Source organism: Microcaecilia unicolor, chromosome 7 (assembly GCF_901765095.1).
Source record: "Microcaecilia unicolor chromosome 7, aMicUni1.1, whole genome shotgun sequence".
NCBI classification, from domain to species: domain Eukaryota; kingdom Metazoa; phylum Chordata; class Amphibia; order Gymnophiona; family Siphonopidae; genus Microcaecilia; species Microcaecilia unicolor.
Genome location: NC_044037.1, coordinates 114,310,211 through 114,330,394, shown reverse-complemented (window position 1 = coordinate 114,330,394; position 20,184 = coordinate 114,310,211). Strand labels below are relative to the sequence as shown.

General features: G+C 42.7%; 1 protein-coding gene across 1 annotated transcript in view; it reads left to right on the top strand.

Moving 5' to 3' along the window:
- PFAS (phosphoribosylformylglycinamidine synthase) overlaps positions 1-20,184 on the top strand; it is a 154,786-nt gene that overhangs the window by 33,418 nt on the left and 101,184 nt on the right. The window contains exons 3-7 of the mRNA XM_030210241.1: positions 2,080-2,221; positions 8,436-8,571; positions 10,745-10,850; positions 11,128-11,314; positions 11,487-11,592. Coding sequence (XP_030066101.1) covers positions 2,089-2,221; positions 8,436-8,571; positions 10,745-10,850; positions 11,128-11,314; positions 11,487-11,592 — 668 coding nt within the window. The 5' untranslated portion in view covers positions 2,080-2,088. The remainder of the gene's footprint in view (positions 1-2,079; positions 2,222-8,435; positions 8,572-10,744; positions 10,851-11,127; positions 11,315-11,486; positions 11,593-20,184) is intronic.

The following is a 20,184-nucleotide window of genomic DNA, read 5'->3' as shown; positions in this document are numbered from 1 at the left end:
ACAGTCCCCCATTAAAAATGATAAAAATTCCTTCAAGTAATTAATGTTGCTAAAGCAAAGCTGAAATTGAATCAATCAACACAAAGAGAAGGCTTAACACACATAAAATACAGTCTTGATTATCTGACATTCGCTAATCCGACCATCCTGCATATCTGACAGCCCTCCCCCCACACTCTGGCGATGTCATCCGTATTTTTGCGCTACCTGTATATATGTACTCAAATAGCCTGCTGTACAAGAAGAACAGACATGCCCTATACAATGTATTTTTTTCATTTTCCATATATTTTTTAAGGGGTTACCATTGTTTTCCGTATTATCCGACTTTTCACTTATCCGACGATGGCTCAGTCCCATTTATGTCAGATAATCAAGACTGTACTGAACCTTTCCTCTCTGCAGCAGCAGCTCATGATGAATCTATCCCAGCTGTTCTAGTACTTTTTTTATGAGCTGTCTATATTGGGGTCATAGGTCACAGTACAGCTTAATTATCCTTCAAAATTCACTTATAAGACACAAAAATGATTAATACAATTAATTAAGGGCATAATACCCCATTAAAAAAGATGCAGCTAGTGTGGAATTGATTAGATTTATGTTTTAACACTGCCAACACACAGAAGGCTCTGTTTACTAAGCCACGTTATACTACTACTACTACAGGCGCATTTGCGTTGTTAACTCGTGTTAACGGTGTACGTTCCTACAATATCCCCATAGGTGCCTACATGGTTAGCGCACACACTAATTGTAGGCACGTTAAAAATGCTAACGCGCCTTAGTAAGCAGGGCCCAGAATGCTTCAAAACAGTAGAATTCTTATGCTTAATCAAAAATGAAAAGCAATTGCAGATTTAAAAAGAATATGCTTGGATTAGCAAAATCGCACTAATTTTATCATTTTTTTTACAGCTAATAAATGCTTACAAACGCAAGAAATGCCACAAAGCTCATGCGTCCAGTTTGTGTGTTCTCTAAAACTTTTTGAGTCTAAGAAACTGGCTAGTGCTCTACCATGGCAGTTGCGATAATCCAGTAATTTATTCACATCAGTTGGCTTTTTGTAGATATCAGACACCATCATGTAAGGAAGTTTGAATGTCAAGGAGTGGTACAATCTTTTTATCAAATTACATTTGGAAACTAATATTCTGGTCTAATTGAGTCAAAGAAAAAATGTAATCTAGTTATTTACATATTTATTTATTTAAATTTGACTTATTAATATACTAGGAAAAAATGCCCGTTTCTGAGCGGAATTAAACGGGCGCTAGCAAGGGGCCCCCTCCCTCCGTCCCTCGAAGCTACTTGCCTTGTTCGCTGTGGGCCGTTTCGGCCCTCGAGTGTCAATAGCTCCGCCCTCGACGTCATGACGTTTTGACGCGTCATGACGTTTTGACGCGAGGGCGGTGCAGACACTCCAGGGCACACCGGATATCTCGGGCGCCTCAACTTCCGTGGAGGCTTCAGAATGTTGGGGTTGCCTTTTATATATATAGATAGATAGATAGATAGATAGAAGATAGATTTGTGTTCTTGACCATCTTTTATTTGGAGGTGAAATAAGTGCTTTTTTTATTGAATTTTATTTGCATTTATGTTTTAATATTAGATAATATGATGTTATGTACATTTTAGCCAGAGATTAGAAGTGAGGCACAGGGAGATAGTAGCAGTGTCTGAAGTCTTTCTATGTTGCGGAATTGGTTCTACATTGCCTTGAAATGAAAGTTGCATATTACTCCCAGAACCGCTGGTTGATTTGTGAGAGAAAAGTCCATCTCACTCCGTGAAAGAGATGGAGCTTCACACATTGTTAGAAAACAAAAAATTCTAAAAAAATTGTAAAAGCACCAGTCTAAGAAACTAAACATTGGCAATAAGTTCTGCTCTCACCCCATACTACTATTTTGCTGAGAAATGTGCTATATACCGTCCTTCCCAATTACTTATTTTTAAATTGATTTACAATGTACATTTTTTCCATATTCATTTCTCTTTCATCTTGCATGATTGCAGTCTTATTGCCATAATGTTTTTCTCTCTCTCTGGCTCTCTCTCTCTGTCTCTCAGGCCTGTTCCATGATGGTGGTGCTACGGTTCTACCAGAAAGAGAATGGTGGCCACAGGGCCCATCTGAAGGCTGGTGTTACAGGTCCCTCTGAAAATATCCGTAGCATAACTTTGGAGCTGTGCTTCAATGTGAACTGGACAGGTAGGACTTTTCATTTTTGTTTAAAGCCAAAGGCTTATTCTTCTTGTTTCAGCAGTGGTCATAAGTACTTTGTCCCCAGTGATGGTTAAATGGCAAGGCTTTAACTCTCCATAGTTGTACACGTTTTTAAGCTCAGTGGGGGTTGGGTGGCTGGATGTTAACCTCTAAAGCTGCACACATTTTGTATCAGCTTCTGTAAATGGCAACTAAAATCTAGAGTTTTATGTGTACTATCCAAGTATGATCATTTCACTCCTTTGTTTATTGTTTTGCATTGGCTATGCATTGAATTTCATGTTCATTTTAAGATCTTGCTAATGATATTTAAAGCACTGCATAATTTAGTATCAAAAATTCAAAAATCTGCTCAAGAGCAATTTAACAAGAAACTAATCACAGGATTTGCTTTAAAACCTCAATATTAGCCTCACACCTCTAAGGACAGTATTTCACTATTTAAATTGTAATAATTTTAAACAAGTGAAGCCTCATAAGCCCAGGGTACCATACATTTGGACAATCTCTTAGTGGGCTCTCATCATCGACTCCAGCCACCTCCGAAAACCACTGCAGAGCAAACCAACTCCCATTGGAGGAAAAAAAAAGATCTGCAGCAAAAAAACAGAGGGAGCTGTCTGCTATTACTCAATCCTAGAGGCATAAAGTTAATATCTCAAACACTCTAACTTTCAAAAATTGGAAGAAATCATCCAAAATGTAAAACGTGCACAGCAAAAGAAATCAGGGTACTTAACTTCTCCACCTGGGTGGTAATGGCTTCTATCCCACATCCAGTGAAATACTGTCCTTAGAGGTGTGAGGCTAATATTGAGGTTTTAGATAAAGTAGTGTGATAATTTAGTATCACCAATGTTAGCTTCATCTCTACTTCTTTATTTGCCGTCACGCTCTTTGTGTTTCTCTTTCTCCCAAAATCTGGAAGTTCTATCATTTCATTTGATCTATTTAGAGAAATATCGAAATTCGATAATTTATATAAGAGGACTGCGATTGTGGAACAAACTGCCTAAAAATACTTGATGCATGGATAATCTTGCAGATTTCAAGGCTGCACTGAAAACATTATTATTCCAGGAAGTTTATGGCTTGAAAAGCCAGTTTATAATCTAAAGAGGGCTGTTACTATTGAGCACAGACTGATCTGCATTTTATGATGTTTTTGCTGTTATTATTCTAAGACATTGTGTTCGTATTTGATTTTTATTCTGTGTTTGATAGATTGTGTACATATTTTGTAATCTGCTTAGAATTACAAGATAAGCGAAAAATAAATATCATTAAATAAATAAAAAAAATGGATGTTTCCAATTAGCATTCCTAGTGCCTAAAGTTAGGCGTGGTGTATAGAATAGCACATAGGACTGGGGAATGCACTTATATTTAGGCGCAGCCATTTACACCACTGAAAACCTGGTATAAATGCCTGTGCTTAAATGTAGGCATGTTTCCCTGAATTCTGTAACAACGCATGTAAATTCGATTAATGCCCCGACATGGCCACACTTCTCCCATGGCCATGCCCTCTTTTCAGCTATGCGTGCTGGAATTTATGTGTGCCTCTTTTTAGTATACGTCTAAAAAGAAGCTAATGTAAATTCCAGTTGCCAGGTAATGATGATAATTGGTTGTTATCGGCCAGTTATCATCACTGATTGGCTCGTTACTCAATTGAGTAGCATGTGTAAATTGACCGTGAACAGAGTTTAATGCACGCTACTCACCGTGCCTTATATAGAATCCGTCCCTTTCAGTCCTGGTCAAAGGGCAAAGAAGGGACCATCAGCATAACTGAGACCTTACATGCATTGTAGCCAAAAGGGTTAACTGGATAGGTAGGTTAGAGTCAGTAGGCCACTTGATCCTTGGAGGAAGTCTTGAAGACTGGTTCTTGTTTTTCTGACACCTAGTTGTAATGCTAATTTCAAATTTAAATAGCAGGGAATATGGGTAATTGGCATGTAAATAATGACATTTGCATGAGTAGATTGCATATACATCAGAGATTTCAGAGAACTGCTGTTTGCCATGAAGATCCACACTACACAGAGATTTCAAGGGGGCATGGGAAGGAAATGCCTTGTGTGGGACAAAAATCTATACATGTATCCTCCATTTTACAAAGGGAATACACATTTATGGGGAAAATATTTCCCACTGAGTTTCACAACAGCTTGGAGTCAGGTACAGATTCTAGAAAAGTGCACATTTCCGCTGTAGCTTTACACAAGGGGTTAAGGGAGTAATTCTGTTTAATCTCTTGTTATTCATTGGAGAAAAATAGAAATTGTGGCCCAAAGACCGCCCAAAATACAGCAGCCAGGCTTATATTTGGAGAAACATGTTTTGACAGCGCTAAACCACTCTGGCTACCAATCATTGAACGCATCACTTTCAAAATCTGCACGACTGTTCACAAAATTATTTACGGCGAGGAACCGGGATACCTGACAGACCTCATCGACCTGCCAACCAGAAACTCCACAAAATCTGCACGATCATATCTAAACCTCCACTACCCAAGCAGCAAAGTACTCAAATACAAATTCACCTATGCAACCAGCTTTTCCTACCTAAACGCACAACTATGGAACGCATTGCCAAAAGCAGTAAAAACTACACACGACCACCTAAATTTTCGGAAAGCACTAAAGACAGACCTGTTCAGAAGAGCATACCCCAATGACCCAACATAAAAATGCCAGTCACTTGCGACACAGCATAATCAAAGACTGCAACGGACATTACCTGACTCTTCTTCCCCCTTTCCCTCTCTAAGTTCCCCCCAACTGTTTCCTACCATACATATACCTCATTATACCACAATATCACGTTGTATTCATTCATACTATGTATTTGTTCAAACCGTAGTCGGCTAACGTTGTTAACAGTTATATATAAGCCACATTGAGCCTTCAAAAGGTGGGAAAATGTGGGATACAAATGTAACAAATAATAATAATATTTAATTGTCTAATATTTTCAACGTGTATGTTTGTAAAATGGCTGCTCCCTCTACATGAGTGATTTGTCAGCTGGTATATGTCGTTTGTCATTGCAGGTAGCTTCTCAAAGTTTTGTTTACTTCCCGCATTTTTTGTTTTGGTGTCTTTCGTGTAAGTTTCCAATAGATTTGTCTTTTTTAAGACAAAAGATATTTACCCCACTGGATGAAGTGTTTTCTTTGGATACAGGTACCACTATTAGACCCCTGAAGCAGGTGTTTCTAGTTGAAACATGGACCATGTCTAGTCTAATTAATAAAGTACAGTTGAGACGCCTCATATCTTGAAGGCTGCTTGTGCTTCTTTTGGCTGTTTGCTTTCTCTACATGTGCAGACAAAAACATGTTCACTCTCCTGCACCTCCTTATATGTATTTCACAAAATGTTCCACATTCAGCAGAGCCTTTATAAATTACTGTTGGAACTGAGTACGTCCAGACCTGGATGTCTGAATTCTGATCTCAGCCTTCTCATAGGCATAAAATTGGCGTGCCTCAAGGTCTAAATATCCTAGAGTCCAGGGAAAAGAAAGATTGTCTTACGTTCAGTCTAGTTAAATTGGATTTATTATTGGCATTGTTTGGAGAAGTTTAACCAGTTATTGCGTATTTCTATAGTAATGATGCCTACTAATGCTTAGCACGTGTGAACGGACATTAGCGTGCACTAAATGCTGCACAGCCCATTTTATACCTATGGGCCATGTGGCACGTAGAGGGGCATAATCGAAAGGGGCGCCCACGTTTTCCTGAGGATGTCCTCGCAGGATGTCCCAGCGAAGGGGCGGGGAAACCCGTATTATGGAAACAAGATGGGCAGCCATCTTTCATTTCAATAATATGGTCGGGGACGCCCAAATTGCGAAATTTAGGTCGACCTTAGAGATGGTCATCCCCGATTTTCGGCGATAATGTCAACCGAGGACGCCTATCTCAGAAACGACCATATCCAAGCCCTTTGGTTGTGGGAGGAGCGTGGGAGGAGCCAGCATTCATAGTGCACTGGTCCCCCTGACATGCCAAGACACCAACCGGGCACCCTAGGGGGCACTGCAGTAGACTTCATAAATTGCTCCCAGGTACATAGCTCCCTTACCTTGTGTGTTGAGCCCCCCCAAAACCCACCACCCACAACTGTACACCACTATCATAGCCCTCATGGGTGAAGGGGGGCACCTAGATGTGGGTACAGTGGGTTTGTGGTGGGTTTTGAAGGGCTCACATTTACCACCACAAGTGTAACAGGTGGGGGGGGGGGGGGGGGGGGATGGGCCTGGGTCCGCCTGCCTGAAGTGCACTGCTATCACTAAAACTGCTCCAGGGACCTGCATACTGCTGTCATGGAGCTGGGTATGATATTTGAGGCTGGCATAGAGGCTGAAAAAATATTGAAAAAATTGTTTTTTTGAGGGTGGGAGGGGGTTAGTGATCAGTGGAGGAGTAAGGGGAGGTCATCCCCTCCGGTGGTCATCTGGTCATTTAGGGCACATTTTTGTGTCTTGGTCGTAAGAAAAAAAGGACCAGGTAAAGTTGTCCAAGTGTTCGTCATGGACGCCCTTCTTTTTTCCATTATCAGTTGAGGACGCCCATGTGTTAGGCACGCACGCCCCAGTCCGGCCTTCACTATGCCTCTGACATGCCCCCGTGAACTTTGGTCGTCCCCGCGATGGAAAGCAGTTTGGGACGCCCAAAATCGGCTTTTGATTATGCCGATTTGGGCAACCCTGTGAGAAGGACGCCCATCTTTCGATTTGTGTCGAAAGATGGCGCCCTTCTCTTTCAAAAATAAGTCTGTTAGTGTACTCTATAGTCCATTATTGCACACTAGGCTTTAATAAAATGGCTCCATTGTCTATTAAGGGCACACAAGGCTATTTTTCTACAGTACAGACTCAATTATCCGACCTTCGCTGATCCGACAATCCGGCATATCCAACAGACCCCTGGTGACATCATGTGGCTTCTCTTTCCATTTTCCGAACCAGGGATCCTACTTTTACCACCATTGTGAGCCAGGACCCTACTTTTACTGCCTTTGTTTCTGCATTGTTTAACTTCTCTTTCTGTTTTCCGAACCCGAGGCCCTACTTTACAGCTGTTACGAGTGGGAACTGTGCTTGTTTCTGCAATGTTTGAGAGGTTACCATTGTTTTCCATTTTATCCAACTTTTCATTTATCCAATAAAGGGTCTGTTATGTTTAGGTCGGGTAATCAAGACTTTACTCTAATTTGAAAACAATCTGCCTCAGCAGTGGTTGGACAGTGTGCTTAACTTTTCTGTCTTCAGAAAGACACTTTGTAATTGATATTTTCATTTCATTTTTTCCATTTCATTAATATTTATATAACACCCTTATCCAGAGTGGTGCACAAGAGAAAACATCACCTGAAAAGCTCATAAATTCAGAATAAGCACACTTGCACACTTGCACTATACTGTGTCCATCAGCTATCAAAGTCACTGCTTAACCAAGCAATACCCACCCCCCCCCCCCCCCCCCAAAAAAAAAAAAAATCTGGGCCTACCTCACATCTCTGATGATCAAATGAGAGTGTTGGTTGCAGGATCACAGTATATATATAGCATGAGACTGGCTGTTGTATTGTTACTGTGGGGGAGGGAGAGGTTGGAGAAATATTCATCTTCGGGATTCATTTGTCCTACTTCACGTTTGCCTTCATGATGTAATTTGCCTATTTCTGATGCAGCAGCTGCTTTTTATTGTGATTCTCCTATATGTATGTTTCACTTGGAAGAAATATGTCTGGGCAGTCCATCTGGAGCAGTATCTCCAAATGGGTTAATTTCTCTCTGAGGGCAATTTCTCCAAATAGGTTATTTTTTGTGCATACCATGACAGAAATGAACCTCACTCCTGAACCAGGGTATGTGGAGCATGAACTCAATCTCTCAAATTTATTGTGAATGCTCGGCGTAGTACTTGCATTCTGCCCAAGAGAACATCCTTCTGGAGTTTGTAAAGTGTAACATATATAGACACCCTTTCCAGATGCACTTGGAAGTTCTTTTTGATGAACACTATGGCATCCAGAATGATGGGAAATATTTCTGTTTCTTTCTGCCACATTTTCTTGGTCTTGGACTACATTTCTCTGTGTGATGATTAATATATTCTGAGAAACTTCAAAGATGAAGCTGAAGATATTAATCCCATGATTTTTGTGTGCAGGAGATTCCCCTCCAGATGCACAACAGGCAAAAATCCTTCACTGGCTCTTCAGCTGCCCTTTTGTTACTGAAGGAGTTTCGAGCACCTCATTCCTTGCTGCTGAGTCCTGTGCCCTTTTGGTGGAAATTGGGCCCCGGTAAGTCCCCTGTGCAAGCTATAAAATTTGTTTGCTGGATTATGAGTTCATAATAAGGTGCAAAACTTGATGCAGTACTGGGTTTTTCACCCCTTAACTGCTAACCATTAGATTTGTAACTTAAAACTAACTCTAAAAACTCAAAATAAAATTATTGCATCCTCTCGGTGTGGAAACATTGCCAAATCAATATTGCAGTAGTTCAGTCAATTATTAGAATAAAATTATTCAGATATTTGCTTTTTTTTTCATTGTGCCTTCTGCTTAGCTGCATTATTTGATATGAATTGGAATAAATATGGGGAGGAGGTGATTTAGTAATGAACACCATCTGAACCCAATGCAGGCATTATTTTGATATGTAGAAAGCAGTGAGTGCTCATCAGAGGTCCTTGCAGACTTACATTGGTACTTCTCTTGTAAAGCATTAGTACAAACAAATAGCTAAAGCATGGTTAAGAAGGTTTCAGCTCTTTGAGCAGGGACTGTCTTTCTTCTATGTTTGTGCAGCGCTCCGTACGCCTTGTAGCGCTATAGAAATGCTAAATAGTAGTAGTAGTAGTAGTAGTTTCAAAAGAAAAAAGTGTCCGGCTGATATTCTGCTGGCAGTGGTCAGCATTTTTTAAAATGCTGACTGTCAGTGCTAAATTTAGCCCCAGATATTCGTGCTGGATCACACGTGCGGACACTGGCACTGAATATCCGAGGCTAATTGTAAATCCAGTGGCTGGTGGAGCTTATGCCAATATTCAGCCAAGGCCCATATAAGACAGTTATGTGGGCTTCTACTTAATATTGGTTGGGACCCGCATAATGTTTAAAATGTTCTTCAGCCCCCTGATGCCCCACCTACTCTCTCCATGGAATGTCCCTGCTCCTGATCCCTCTCCACCTGAAACAGCCCCACCTTTCAATCCTCTTCCCCTCAAACTAAGCAATACCCCACCTCACCTCCGATCTGCCTTACATCCCTGGTGGTCCAGTGAGGGCATTGAGGGTAGGAGCAAAGCCCACTTGTTCATGCCCCTAGTCGCTGCCTAATCAAAATGGCTGCTGCGTCCTCTCACAGCAGCCTCGCAGTACTCAGTAGTACCACAAGGCTGCCACTAGAGGTTGCAGCGGCCATTTTGCGGAGGCAGCCGCTCGGAGCAGGAGCGAGTGGTGTTTGCTCCTGCCCCCAACACTCTCAGTGGATCATCAGGGATGTGAAGTAGGCCCTGGTTTTGGGGGGGGGGGGGGGGGCGGGTGTATTGCTTGGTTAGGGGATGGGGATCAAAAGGTGGGGGAGGGCTGTTCCAGAGGGGGAAGGGGATCAGAAAGGGGATATTTCCAGGCTGGTGAACATTTTGAACGTTATGCGGTTCCCTGCTCAAATGAAGTATTAAGCTCGCCCACTTAGCTGTGCAGGTGCTGGCTTTTGGTATTGCTGGCACCTGCATGACTGCTGGCCCCTCCCCAACCCTACCACATATACCGCCCCTGACCTGCCCACTTTCTTAATGGCCAGCCAGAACCAATATTCAGTGATATTGCCCTGTTAAGTGCCACTGAATATTGGCAGTTGGGTGGTCATGAGTGATTTAAGTGGGCAGGAGTCTCTCCTGCCTGCTTAAATTGCTTTGAATATCGGGTGGTGTGTGTGTATTAAAGGGCATTCAAATAAGGGAATAAATTTAAGTAAGTAAAATATATTGGGGCCGCAAAAGGAAAAAGAGAGCCAAAGAATAACATGAGAAGATATAGCTGTAGAGTCAAGATATATATTTTATTAAACTACAAATGCAATCAGAAAATATATATGTTATAACACTGTTGTTATTTTCAGACATATATACAGCTATTACAGTAGACATTGTACAATTGTAGCAATTTTAAAAATGTAACCTTCTATATCCCTCTCCCTCTTTTGTCCTACCTCCAGACAGTATAGTCTCAAAGTTTCAGGATCACTCGAGTTGTTTCTTCAGGGTGATGCCTAGAGCTGTTACTGCCTGAGTCTCCTACCACATCACACTATACTCTCCCATCATCTCTCCCCCCCCATGATTTATATCATAAAGTTAACAAAAAAAACAACAACTTTAAAGCCCTTCCCACACAGGTGCAGTAGCAGGGTTTCTCTAATGTCGCTGCAGCTCTGCCATATAGACATTTTTCAGTTTGTTCCTCGTAGGTTGAACTTTTCCACAGCCATGTCTACCAATGCAGTGTCCATCTGCCATGGGATAGGTTTAGAGAGTGTGGACCGTATCGAGTGCTCCCGGAGATATCTCATCAAGGTATGAGGAAGGCAGAGAAGGAGGTTATTGATTTGGGTATCATTTTTTGCATTGCTCAACTTCAGTTTTGAGGGAAAGACTGTGAACAGTTGCTCCTTTATCAGAGCTGGATTTGGGAGCACTAAGATGATAGGTTATACATGAAAGCTACTTGGGCTAGGAGGAACGAGAACAGTTGTGCATAATGACTTCCAGATGATAGTTAAAAGGAGAGAAGGTGAATATGCTTCCTTCCTGATGTGAACACTGAACATAGTTTATCACTATTTCCCCTAAGTTTGTGAAGACTCCTACCCCATCAGAGGAGCAGCATGTTGTCTCCTCCCTGTACGACCGGATGACAGAATGTCTCTATGAAAGACCTGTTGAAAGCTTCCTAGTGTCCACTCAGCCTGAGTTGGTCCACGAAATAGATGTGATTGGGGAGGGTTGTGCTGCCCTGGAGAGAGCCAACCAGGAATTGGGTAAGTACAGGATGGTTTGGGGGAAAAGAGGAAAACAGAATGTGGGGAGGGGGAAAGAAGAGGGATGATGTTCCTTTCTGATTTATCTTGTTTTTCATTCTTTTCTCCTTGGTTACCATTGCTGGACTCTAAGCCATTTTTTTATACTCCCTGCCCTCCACCCCTGTCACAGGTCTGGCCTTTGACTCTTGGGACCTGGACTTCTACACTGCCCTCTTTCAGAGGGTCCAGAGGAACCCAACCAGTGTTGAGTGCTTCGACCTTGCCCAATCCAACAGGTAAGACACAAAGGGGACAATATATTTTAGGGAGAGGAGTAAGGATTGGTATGTGTGGTGGTGGTGTGTGGGGGGGGGGGGGGGGGGAGAATACAAGTTCTTCTGGCATTTACAACTGCAACAGCCAAGGGATCACTGACAAAATTCCCAGCTGTTCTTTGTGCCTTAAACAAAACCAGCAAGCAATTGGTGGCTGTACTAAGACCACAAAGCATGAAGAAAGAGTCCAGTTCTACATAGACGGATCTTAATGGTGAATACTCATAAATGTATTCCAGCAAGCAGCTGAAAGTGGACATCCAATGTTTTTTGCACTGTTGCATCATCATGGACTAACAAACCATTAAGCTGTTATTATTAAAAAAAAAAAAAGCATTATTACCATGGATTTAACCTGGTTATACCACAGGTTTTACTGGCCAACCAGTACAAAAATGGTTTCAGTGTGTGTGCTCGTGTGGAAACCATTACTGCACACCACATTAAAATCTATGGTAATGCAGTCATTAACAATTCTGCGGCCATGTAATAAAAAAAAAAAATGTTTGATGCACATTGAGGGGCATTTTTGAAAGGGACGTCCATGTTTTGATATGGATGTCCTCGCAAAACTTCCCGATGTAGGGGCGGGGAAACCCGTATTTTCAAAACAAGATGGACGTTCATTTTTTGTTTCGAAAATACCGTCAGGGACGTCCAAAGCCTTAAATTTGGTTGTCCCTAGATTTGGTCGTCCCTAGACTTGATCGTTTCTGATTTTCGGCGTTAATCGAAACCAAGGACGTCCATCTCAGAAACGACCAAATGCAAGCCATTTGGTCGTGGGAGGAGCCAGCATTTCTAGTGCACTGGTCCCCCTGACATGCCAGGACAGCAACCGAGCACCCTAGGGGGCACTGCATTGGACTTCATAAATTGCTCCCAGGTATATAGCTCCCTTACCTTGTGTGCTGAGCCCCCCAAAACCCACTACCCATAACGGTACACCACTACCATAGCCCTTACGGGTGAAGGGGGGCACCCAGATGTGGGTACAGTGGGTTTGTGGTGGGTTTTGGAGGGCTTGCTGTTTCCTCCACAAATGTAACAGGTGGGGGGGGGATGGGCCTGGGTCCGCCTGCCTGAAGTGCACTGCACCCACTAAAACTGCTCCAGGGACCTGCATACTGCTGGTGGAGCTTAGGCTGGTCTCAGCCAATATGCAGTACTGAGTATGACATCTGAGGCTGGCATAGAGGCTGGCAATCAGTATTTTTAAAGATGTTTTTTGAGGGTGGGAGGGGGTTAGGGACCACAGGGGGAATAAGGGTCATCTGGTCATTTCGGGCACGTTTTTGTGCCTTGGTCGTAAGAAAAACACGACCAGGTAAAGTCGTCTAAGTGTTCGTCAGGGACATCCTTGTTTCTTTTGATTATGGGTTAAGGACGTCCAAGTGTTAGGCATGCCCATGCCCTGCCTTCGCTATGCCTCCGATACGCCCCCTTGAACTTTGGCCATCCCTGCGACGGAAAGCAGTTGGGGACATCCAAAATCAGCTTTCGATTATACCGATTTGGATGACCCTTTGAGAAGGACGGCCATCTTCCGATTTATGTCGAAAGATGGGCATCCTTCTCTTTCGAAAATGAGCCCAATTGTGTACGGGAAACTTTTTTTGCCAGGTCCAGGGCAGCATAGAAGAGTTAGTTGAGAGCACTGTTCCCTCTAAGCTGTGCGGGAGTCCTCCACCTACAGTCCTGCCAGTAGGTGTTGGGGGTGCTGTTTTACTATCACATTTTCAATAATGAGGGTCAGACAAGTTCTGAAGGACTCCTGGGAACCTGCCTGTCCCTAGTGATTGAAAACACAATTTTGAAGCACCGTCCCTACTGGCAGCAATTCAGTTGGAGGACTCCCACTCAAGCTCAGACAGAACAATGTTTGAAAGGAATGGGTGTCTAATGGCACCTTCTCTCTCCCTCTAACCTGACCATCCTGCTGTGGATTTCTTTCTGCGAAGGTCCCTGGTATCTCTCTCCCCAACATGACCGACCCCCCCAAAAAAATATTCCTGGTGTCTAGTGGCACCCAACTCCCTGACCCCCCCCCTCAACTGCTACGACCTGACCCCTAAAAATATCCCTGATGTCTAGTGGCACCCCTCCCACATGCCCCCAAACCTAACTAAAAAATAAAAGGTTCTTGGTGTCTAGTGGCAACCCCTTCTGGAGACTTCTTGCCCATGCCTCCTCCAGACACCACACCTTAAAATGAGGCAGGAATGATGCCTACCCACTCCTTCTTCCAGCGCCGTTATCTTCAAAATGGTGGTGCCCTGTGCTGTTCATCTTGGGATGCACCAAGCGGGGTCAGTCTGCCATATAAAGGAGTGTGGGGGGGGCATACTGCTAGACTCCAAGGATATTTTTTCAGGGGAGGGGCAGGAGAAGGTGTTGGGTTTGGGGGAGGTTTGTCAAGGTCTAGGATTGGGGGGGGGGGGGAGGCAGATGCAAAATGTTGTGGCATGCTTGCCTGCAGCTTCTTGTTTTTTAAAAAAATATTATGTTTCCTGTATGTGTCTGAGCCAGTCACTGCAGTGCGAACTGAATAAATCTGCAAAGGAGAGGAATTAACCAAGACTTGAAAAGTCCAGTTAGCAAGATATTAACTAAATCAATCCAGAACAGTGCCTTTGATGCCGAAATTCTACAGCTGAGCAAGGAGTGTCTGATGATCAACAGTTTATGTCAGCATTTTTTCCCCCAAAACTGTAATAGATCCCAGTATCCCTTGGGGTGGGGGGAGATGGCAAAAAAATGAAGAAGAAAGGAGGCATCAAATTCAAATCAATTCTTGTATTCCACTACTATCCCCTTTTCAGGGTTCAGTGTGGTTTACATTCTAGGTAACACAAAAGCAACTAGTATTAGTGTGAGATATGAGAAACATTAGAGACCATTGGTGTAATGCATGAGACTAAAAACATTAAGGAAATGATAATGGATAATGATGGATTGTTATGAAGCAGTCTTTGGAAAGAGAAAAGTTTTTAGACTCTTCCTGAAGTTGAGGTAGCTGTTTTCTGTTCTGATGGGAATAGGTAGAGAGTTCCATATTTTGACTACAAGAACGGGGAATAGAGAGGTAAAAATCGGAATTGTCTTTTGGAATGATGATGCTATCATCAGTTAGTGTTTCAGTCTGTTAGACTGGAACAGACATAACGAAGTGGTCTTAGCAGTTCAGAGGTGAAGCCCTGTAAGATTTGAAAAACTAAACAACCAGCTTTGAACCTGAGTCTTTCTGCTATGCGAAGCCAGTGCAGTTTGTTTAGATGAGTTAAAACACTAGTATATCTATTCAATCTGTATATAAGTCTAGCAGCTGTGTTCTGTATGATTTGCAATTTTTTCTGATATTGACACTAAATACCAAGAAATAGAACGTTACAGTAATCCAAGTGAGATAGACTAGTAGTGCGAAGGCTTTTTGGTCGAAGAAGGATCTGACTAGACGTAGCTGTCTCATTTTGAATAGTGTTTTCTTCCATAGCTGATTAATATGGGAAGAGAAGGTGAGTGAGGAATCAAGAAAAACCCCTTGTACTCTGGTTTCAGATTCAACTGTAAAGATTTGACCATTAATCAAAGATATTGATGTTGGGACCTCAACTCCCTGATTTTGGAACCCTAGGACCTTGTTTTTTTTGTATATTCAATTTCAGTTTATTGATCAGGGCCCAGATGCTAACATCAGTCATACCATTCGCTACAGACTGAGTTGGATCTATGTTTGGTGCTGTTACTGGTAAGAAAAGCAGGATATCATCTGCATAGGACAATAGTAGTTCATTAAGTCCCAGGTGTATTGAGGCAAGGGATAACGTAAAGAGATTGAACAGGATAGGTGAGAGGGGAGATCCCTGCAGGACCCTACAGTTAGGAGGCCAGAAGTTGGAAGGTTGGTTGTTTTCCTTGACAGAATAGCTTTGATTTGGAAGGAATTCGCTGAACTATTTGAACACAGTCTCTGTTATTCCTATCTTAACCAGATGTTTGAGTAGCAATGTGTGGTCAACCACATTGAACATTGCTGATATATCAAATTGGAGAATTACTTGGTTGCCTTTGCATAAGTGTTGTTTGACATGTGTAGTTAGAACTAACAGCAATGTTTCCATACTATGTGACGATCTGAATCCAGCTAGTGGCCAGTGTAAAATAGATAATTTTTCCAGATATAAAGAGAGATGTTTACTAATGTAGGTTTCTAATACTTTAGCAAAAAGGGATATGCTTGCCACTGGACGGTAGTTTGCAGGCGATGTTACGTCTAGCCTAGATCCCTTCAGTAGTGGAGTGAGAACAATTTTGCCCATATCAGGAGGAAGACAGCCAGTTTTTAACAGCTCATTGAGATTATAGAGTAACCAGTTTACTGCTTCCATAGGGATGGATTTGAGTAGGTGTTTTGGCATTGATTCAGGGAGCAGTTAGCTCGGGAGCATTTCAACAGCATTGATCTTACATTTTCAGCTGTTAGTGGTTGAAAAGATTCTCAGTTTTGATCAGTTTTGAGTCCTTGGGTTGTAGGATCTCCGGCGATTAAGGCTGAACTACAGGTTGGACTATTTTCCTCTGTTGGTGTAACTTTAGATAGTTCAGACCTACTTTGGAAGATCTTGTTAGCAAAATGATCAGCTAGGTCTTGGGCGGTGGGACATGTTTTCTGTGAATGTTCATCTTTATTATTGGAAGCTAGTGTTTTAACTAAGGAGAAAAGTTTTTTGTTGTCAAGATAATCTTGACCTATTAGGCTGCTATAGTATTGGCGTTTTGAGTCTGCTACCTTCTTTTTGTAGCATTGGAAGGCTGACTTCCATTTGGACTTATCAGTGGTATCTTTGTTCTTTCTCCATTGCTTTTCAAGTTGTCAACATTCTTTTTTTAGGATGGATAGTTCCTCTGTAAACCATGGCGAATTTCTGGATGTCTTGATGTTTTTAGTGGTAAATGGAGCAATTTTGTCTAGAATGGCTTTCACCTTGGTGTCCCAGCGGGATTTGATCGAACCATGTGTAGGAGATGTGGTAGTTAAGGAATCTGTTAGCTGAGACCAAAAATTGTCCTTGTTGATTTTACCTCTGGTGGAGATGAGTTTGGATGACTTGTGTCTGGTTAAGCTTGACATACAGATATCAATGGTGAAATCCAGTTGGAAGTGGTCAGACCATGGTACTGGCTTCCATTTGAAAGAACTAATCAAGTTATTAGGATAGGAAGTCATGAAGTCAAATATATGGCCTTTTTCATGAGTTGCACCCTCGGAGAATGTAGTTAGTTCGCAGTCCTTCAGGAATGATTTGAAGTTGTGGACATCAGTGTCTGCATTATTTTCTGTGTAGGTTTAAATCTCCCAGGAAAATAATCCTTGAAAATTGTGATATGGCAGATGATGTAATCTCTTCAACTAGAGGTTCTGCCTTGGACCAAGCTCCCCAGATCTAACTAAAGACATATGGAAAAAACTCTTAAAGATAAGAGCAAGTCCGCCTCCTTTTTTACCCTGTCTTGGAGAATGAAAAATACCATAACTGGATGGATAGATGTGGTGCAGTATCGGACTATCAACTTCTGTGAGATAAACAGAAAGCCCAGATCTGAAGATTCTAGCATATCCCTGAGTAAGAGAGCCTTGTTTCCCACAGACCTGGCATTGATGTAAATGGCGGGGACAGGAATGAGTTGAGACTTGTGTTCCAAGGGGGAGAATTGTTTGGATAATTGCAAAAGGTAGCAAAGTTATTTAGGCCTTTGAATGTTAGCCATTTGGTTCTGGTCTGTAACCACAGAAGTGTTCTGACGGTATATATTGGCATTGCTTGGCAGATATCTGACATTACAATTAGGGTGTTTCTTAGTACAGGGTTTTCTAGACGGGTTATAGATTACGGGTAAAGGATTAGGCACTAAGGCCCAGATGCACTAAACCTTAACGACCCTTTAACGAAGAAATTTTCAACCGTAGCATGCATTAAAGGCCATTTTCCGACGACGCTAGCAGCTAACGAAAACAGAATGCAAACAAGTAACTACCATTGAAATGTGGACAATTCGGGATGCACTAACCATACCAACGATTGCACTGAATCATTTACTGTGATAAATTTAACATGCGGTCAGAGCTGTGGTTAAGGCCTGAGCTGTCATCTCCCCGCTTCCCCCTACAGCATAAAAATCCAAGCTGGCATGTTTAAAAAGAAAAGTGAGATAAACAACACAAACACGCGGCTCCCCGCTTCCCTCTGTATAAAATAGAAAATGAAAACAAAATCAAAAAAGGATCGGGAGGGGGCAAAGGCGCTCGTCAGGAGTGTCCTGTATGGACGGCCTTGCCGCCCCCCCCCACCGAAGTCCCTGCTGCTCCCCGCTTCCCCCTGCATTAAAAAATCAAGATTTTAGCAGCCCCGACCCCCTCCCTTTCGCTCTACTTTCTCCTACAGCTCCGCCTCCCGCCATCCTCCGCCCCCATGCTCCGCCTCCCTGAGGTTGTCACCGCCGCTCCCCCCTCCACCGGACCCCACCCCCTCCGCCTCACCGGGCCCACGCAGCGCCTCTCACCTCTGTGAGATTACACCAGTTTAATGAATCTGTAATGCATTGTACTTTACAATACCGCACCGAACATGTGCGACTTGTTTTTTTGATGCATTCTTCATTTTTTAAAATTCGGTAAGCACTTTTACGTTTTAGATTTTTTTACGTATGGTTGATGCATCTGGGCCTAAGTTATCTGGTAGGCTGCTGCCCGATGTGCCCCTCCGAAGGGACACCACCTTGTCGGAGTGGAGGGGCTTCAGTGTTTCAATGACTCTGAGGGCTATGCTGTAGGGTTACCCATATCAGACCGGCCTCTGAGGAGAAACCAGACAAAGAGTGTCCCAAACTGGAGGATCCAAGATGGCGTTGAGGGAGGACGTACGTTAGTTGAGTTCCTGTTTTACGCCAGAATACCTGAAGAAGTAGGTGCGCTCCCCAGAGAATGGGGAAGAGAAAAGGTAAAGCCGTGGTATTGTCCTTATCAGTCCTAAATGTGCGCTGTTAAAGACTTCATAATGGAGACCTCCATGAAGGTAGATGCCACCGATGGCGAGGAGAGTTCATGGTGTTTCAGGTGCTCATAAGGTGGGGAGGTGTGGATGTGCCAATGTGGTAGGCTTCAAAATGATGCTAATACTCACTATAATTAGGTAGGGTTCCTCATTTAATCTGCCATTCTTCCATAGTCTGTCCTACAGCAGTAGGGGGAGTTTAGATCGGGCAAGAGGCCACAGTGTAGCTCTTCTGTTATAGAGTTGTTAATTTATTTTATTTGCTGTTTGAGGTATAGTTATAAGTACAGAGCTGAGCAGGATAGGTATTTGTAAGCACTCCTTGGGCTCCTGTATCAGGCTGCCGTTCTTCCATAGTCAGTCATGCAGCTTTGAAGGGAGAGTTTAGGGCAGCAGGCCAACTTGTAGCTCTCTTGGTCACAAATCCAGATAATTATCTTATTCAAGTTGCAGGATTGGAATTACTGCAGACAATGGAGGGGGGAGGTGGTTATCTGAGCAGTTCAGGTATTTGTAAGACAAAGGGGCGTCATTTTTTAAATTTTTTTATTTTTTGTTACATTTGTACCCCGCGCTTTCCCACTCATGGCAGGCTCAATACGGCTTACATGGGGCAATGGAGGGCTAAGTGACTTGCCCAGAGTCACAAGGAGCTGCCTGTGCTTGAAGCACACCTTGGAATGTAGCCAGGGAAATTTCTAATACAGTACTGTTTTTAAATCTCCACAAAACTTGGGTCTTGATATGTTAACCTTGGTTATCTTTATTCAGTACAAAATATTGAGTCAATTTTCTGTTTAACTCTTTTTTTCTAAATTCACTTAAACAGTCTCATTTAAGTCAGAAATATTGTTTTTCTTTGTTAGGGATTCACTGCACGAAGACTTGTATAGTTTAAGGGTATAGCTAAAGATGGTTTGTCTTGGGAGCAGTTAACAATGGAGTGTTAATTATGTGGACAGTGGCTTGCTGAGGGTCTGAGACCCTTTGAAGTATCAGCTTCCTAGGAAGCAGCTGAACTCTGTTGTTGCTTCAGTCTTTTGCATTGCTGTTGAGGAACCTTAGCCCGCTCTTCTTTGCAGAACTGTTTTAATTCAGACACATTCGTAGGTTTTCATGCATGAACTGCTTGTTTCAGGTCCTGCCACAGCATCACTATTGGATTCAAGTCAGGACTTTTTATTTTTTAGGGTGCATTTATCCTTCCCCATATGGTGATTCACCCACCAATACCTAGGAAGAAATAAATCACCCAAGGCTGCAGCAGTTAGGAGTTTAATTAGATACCTTATAAGTACATAAGTACATAAGTAGTGCCATACTGGGAAAGACCAAAGGTCCATCTAGCCCAGCATCCTGTCACCGACAGTGGCCAATCCAGGTCAAGGGCACCTGGCACGCTCCCCAAACGTAAAAACATTCCAGACAAGTTATACCTAAAAATGCGGAATTTTTCCAAGTCCATTTAATAGCGGTCTATGGACTTGTCCTTTAGGAATCT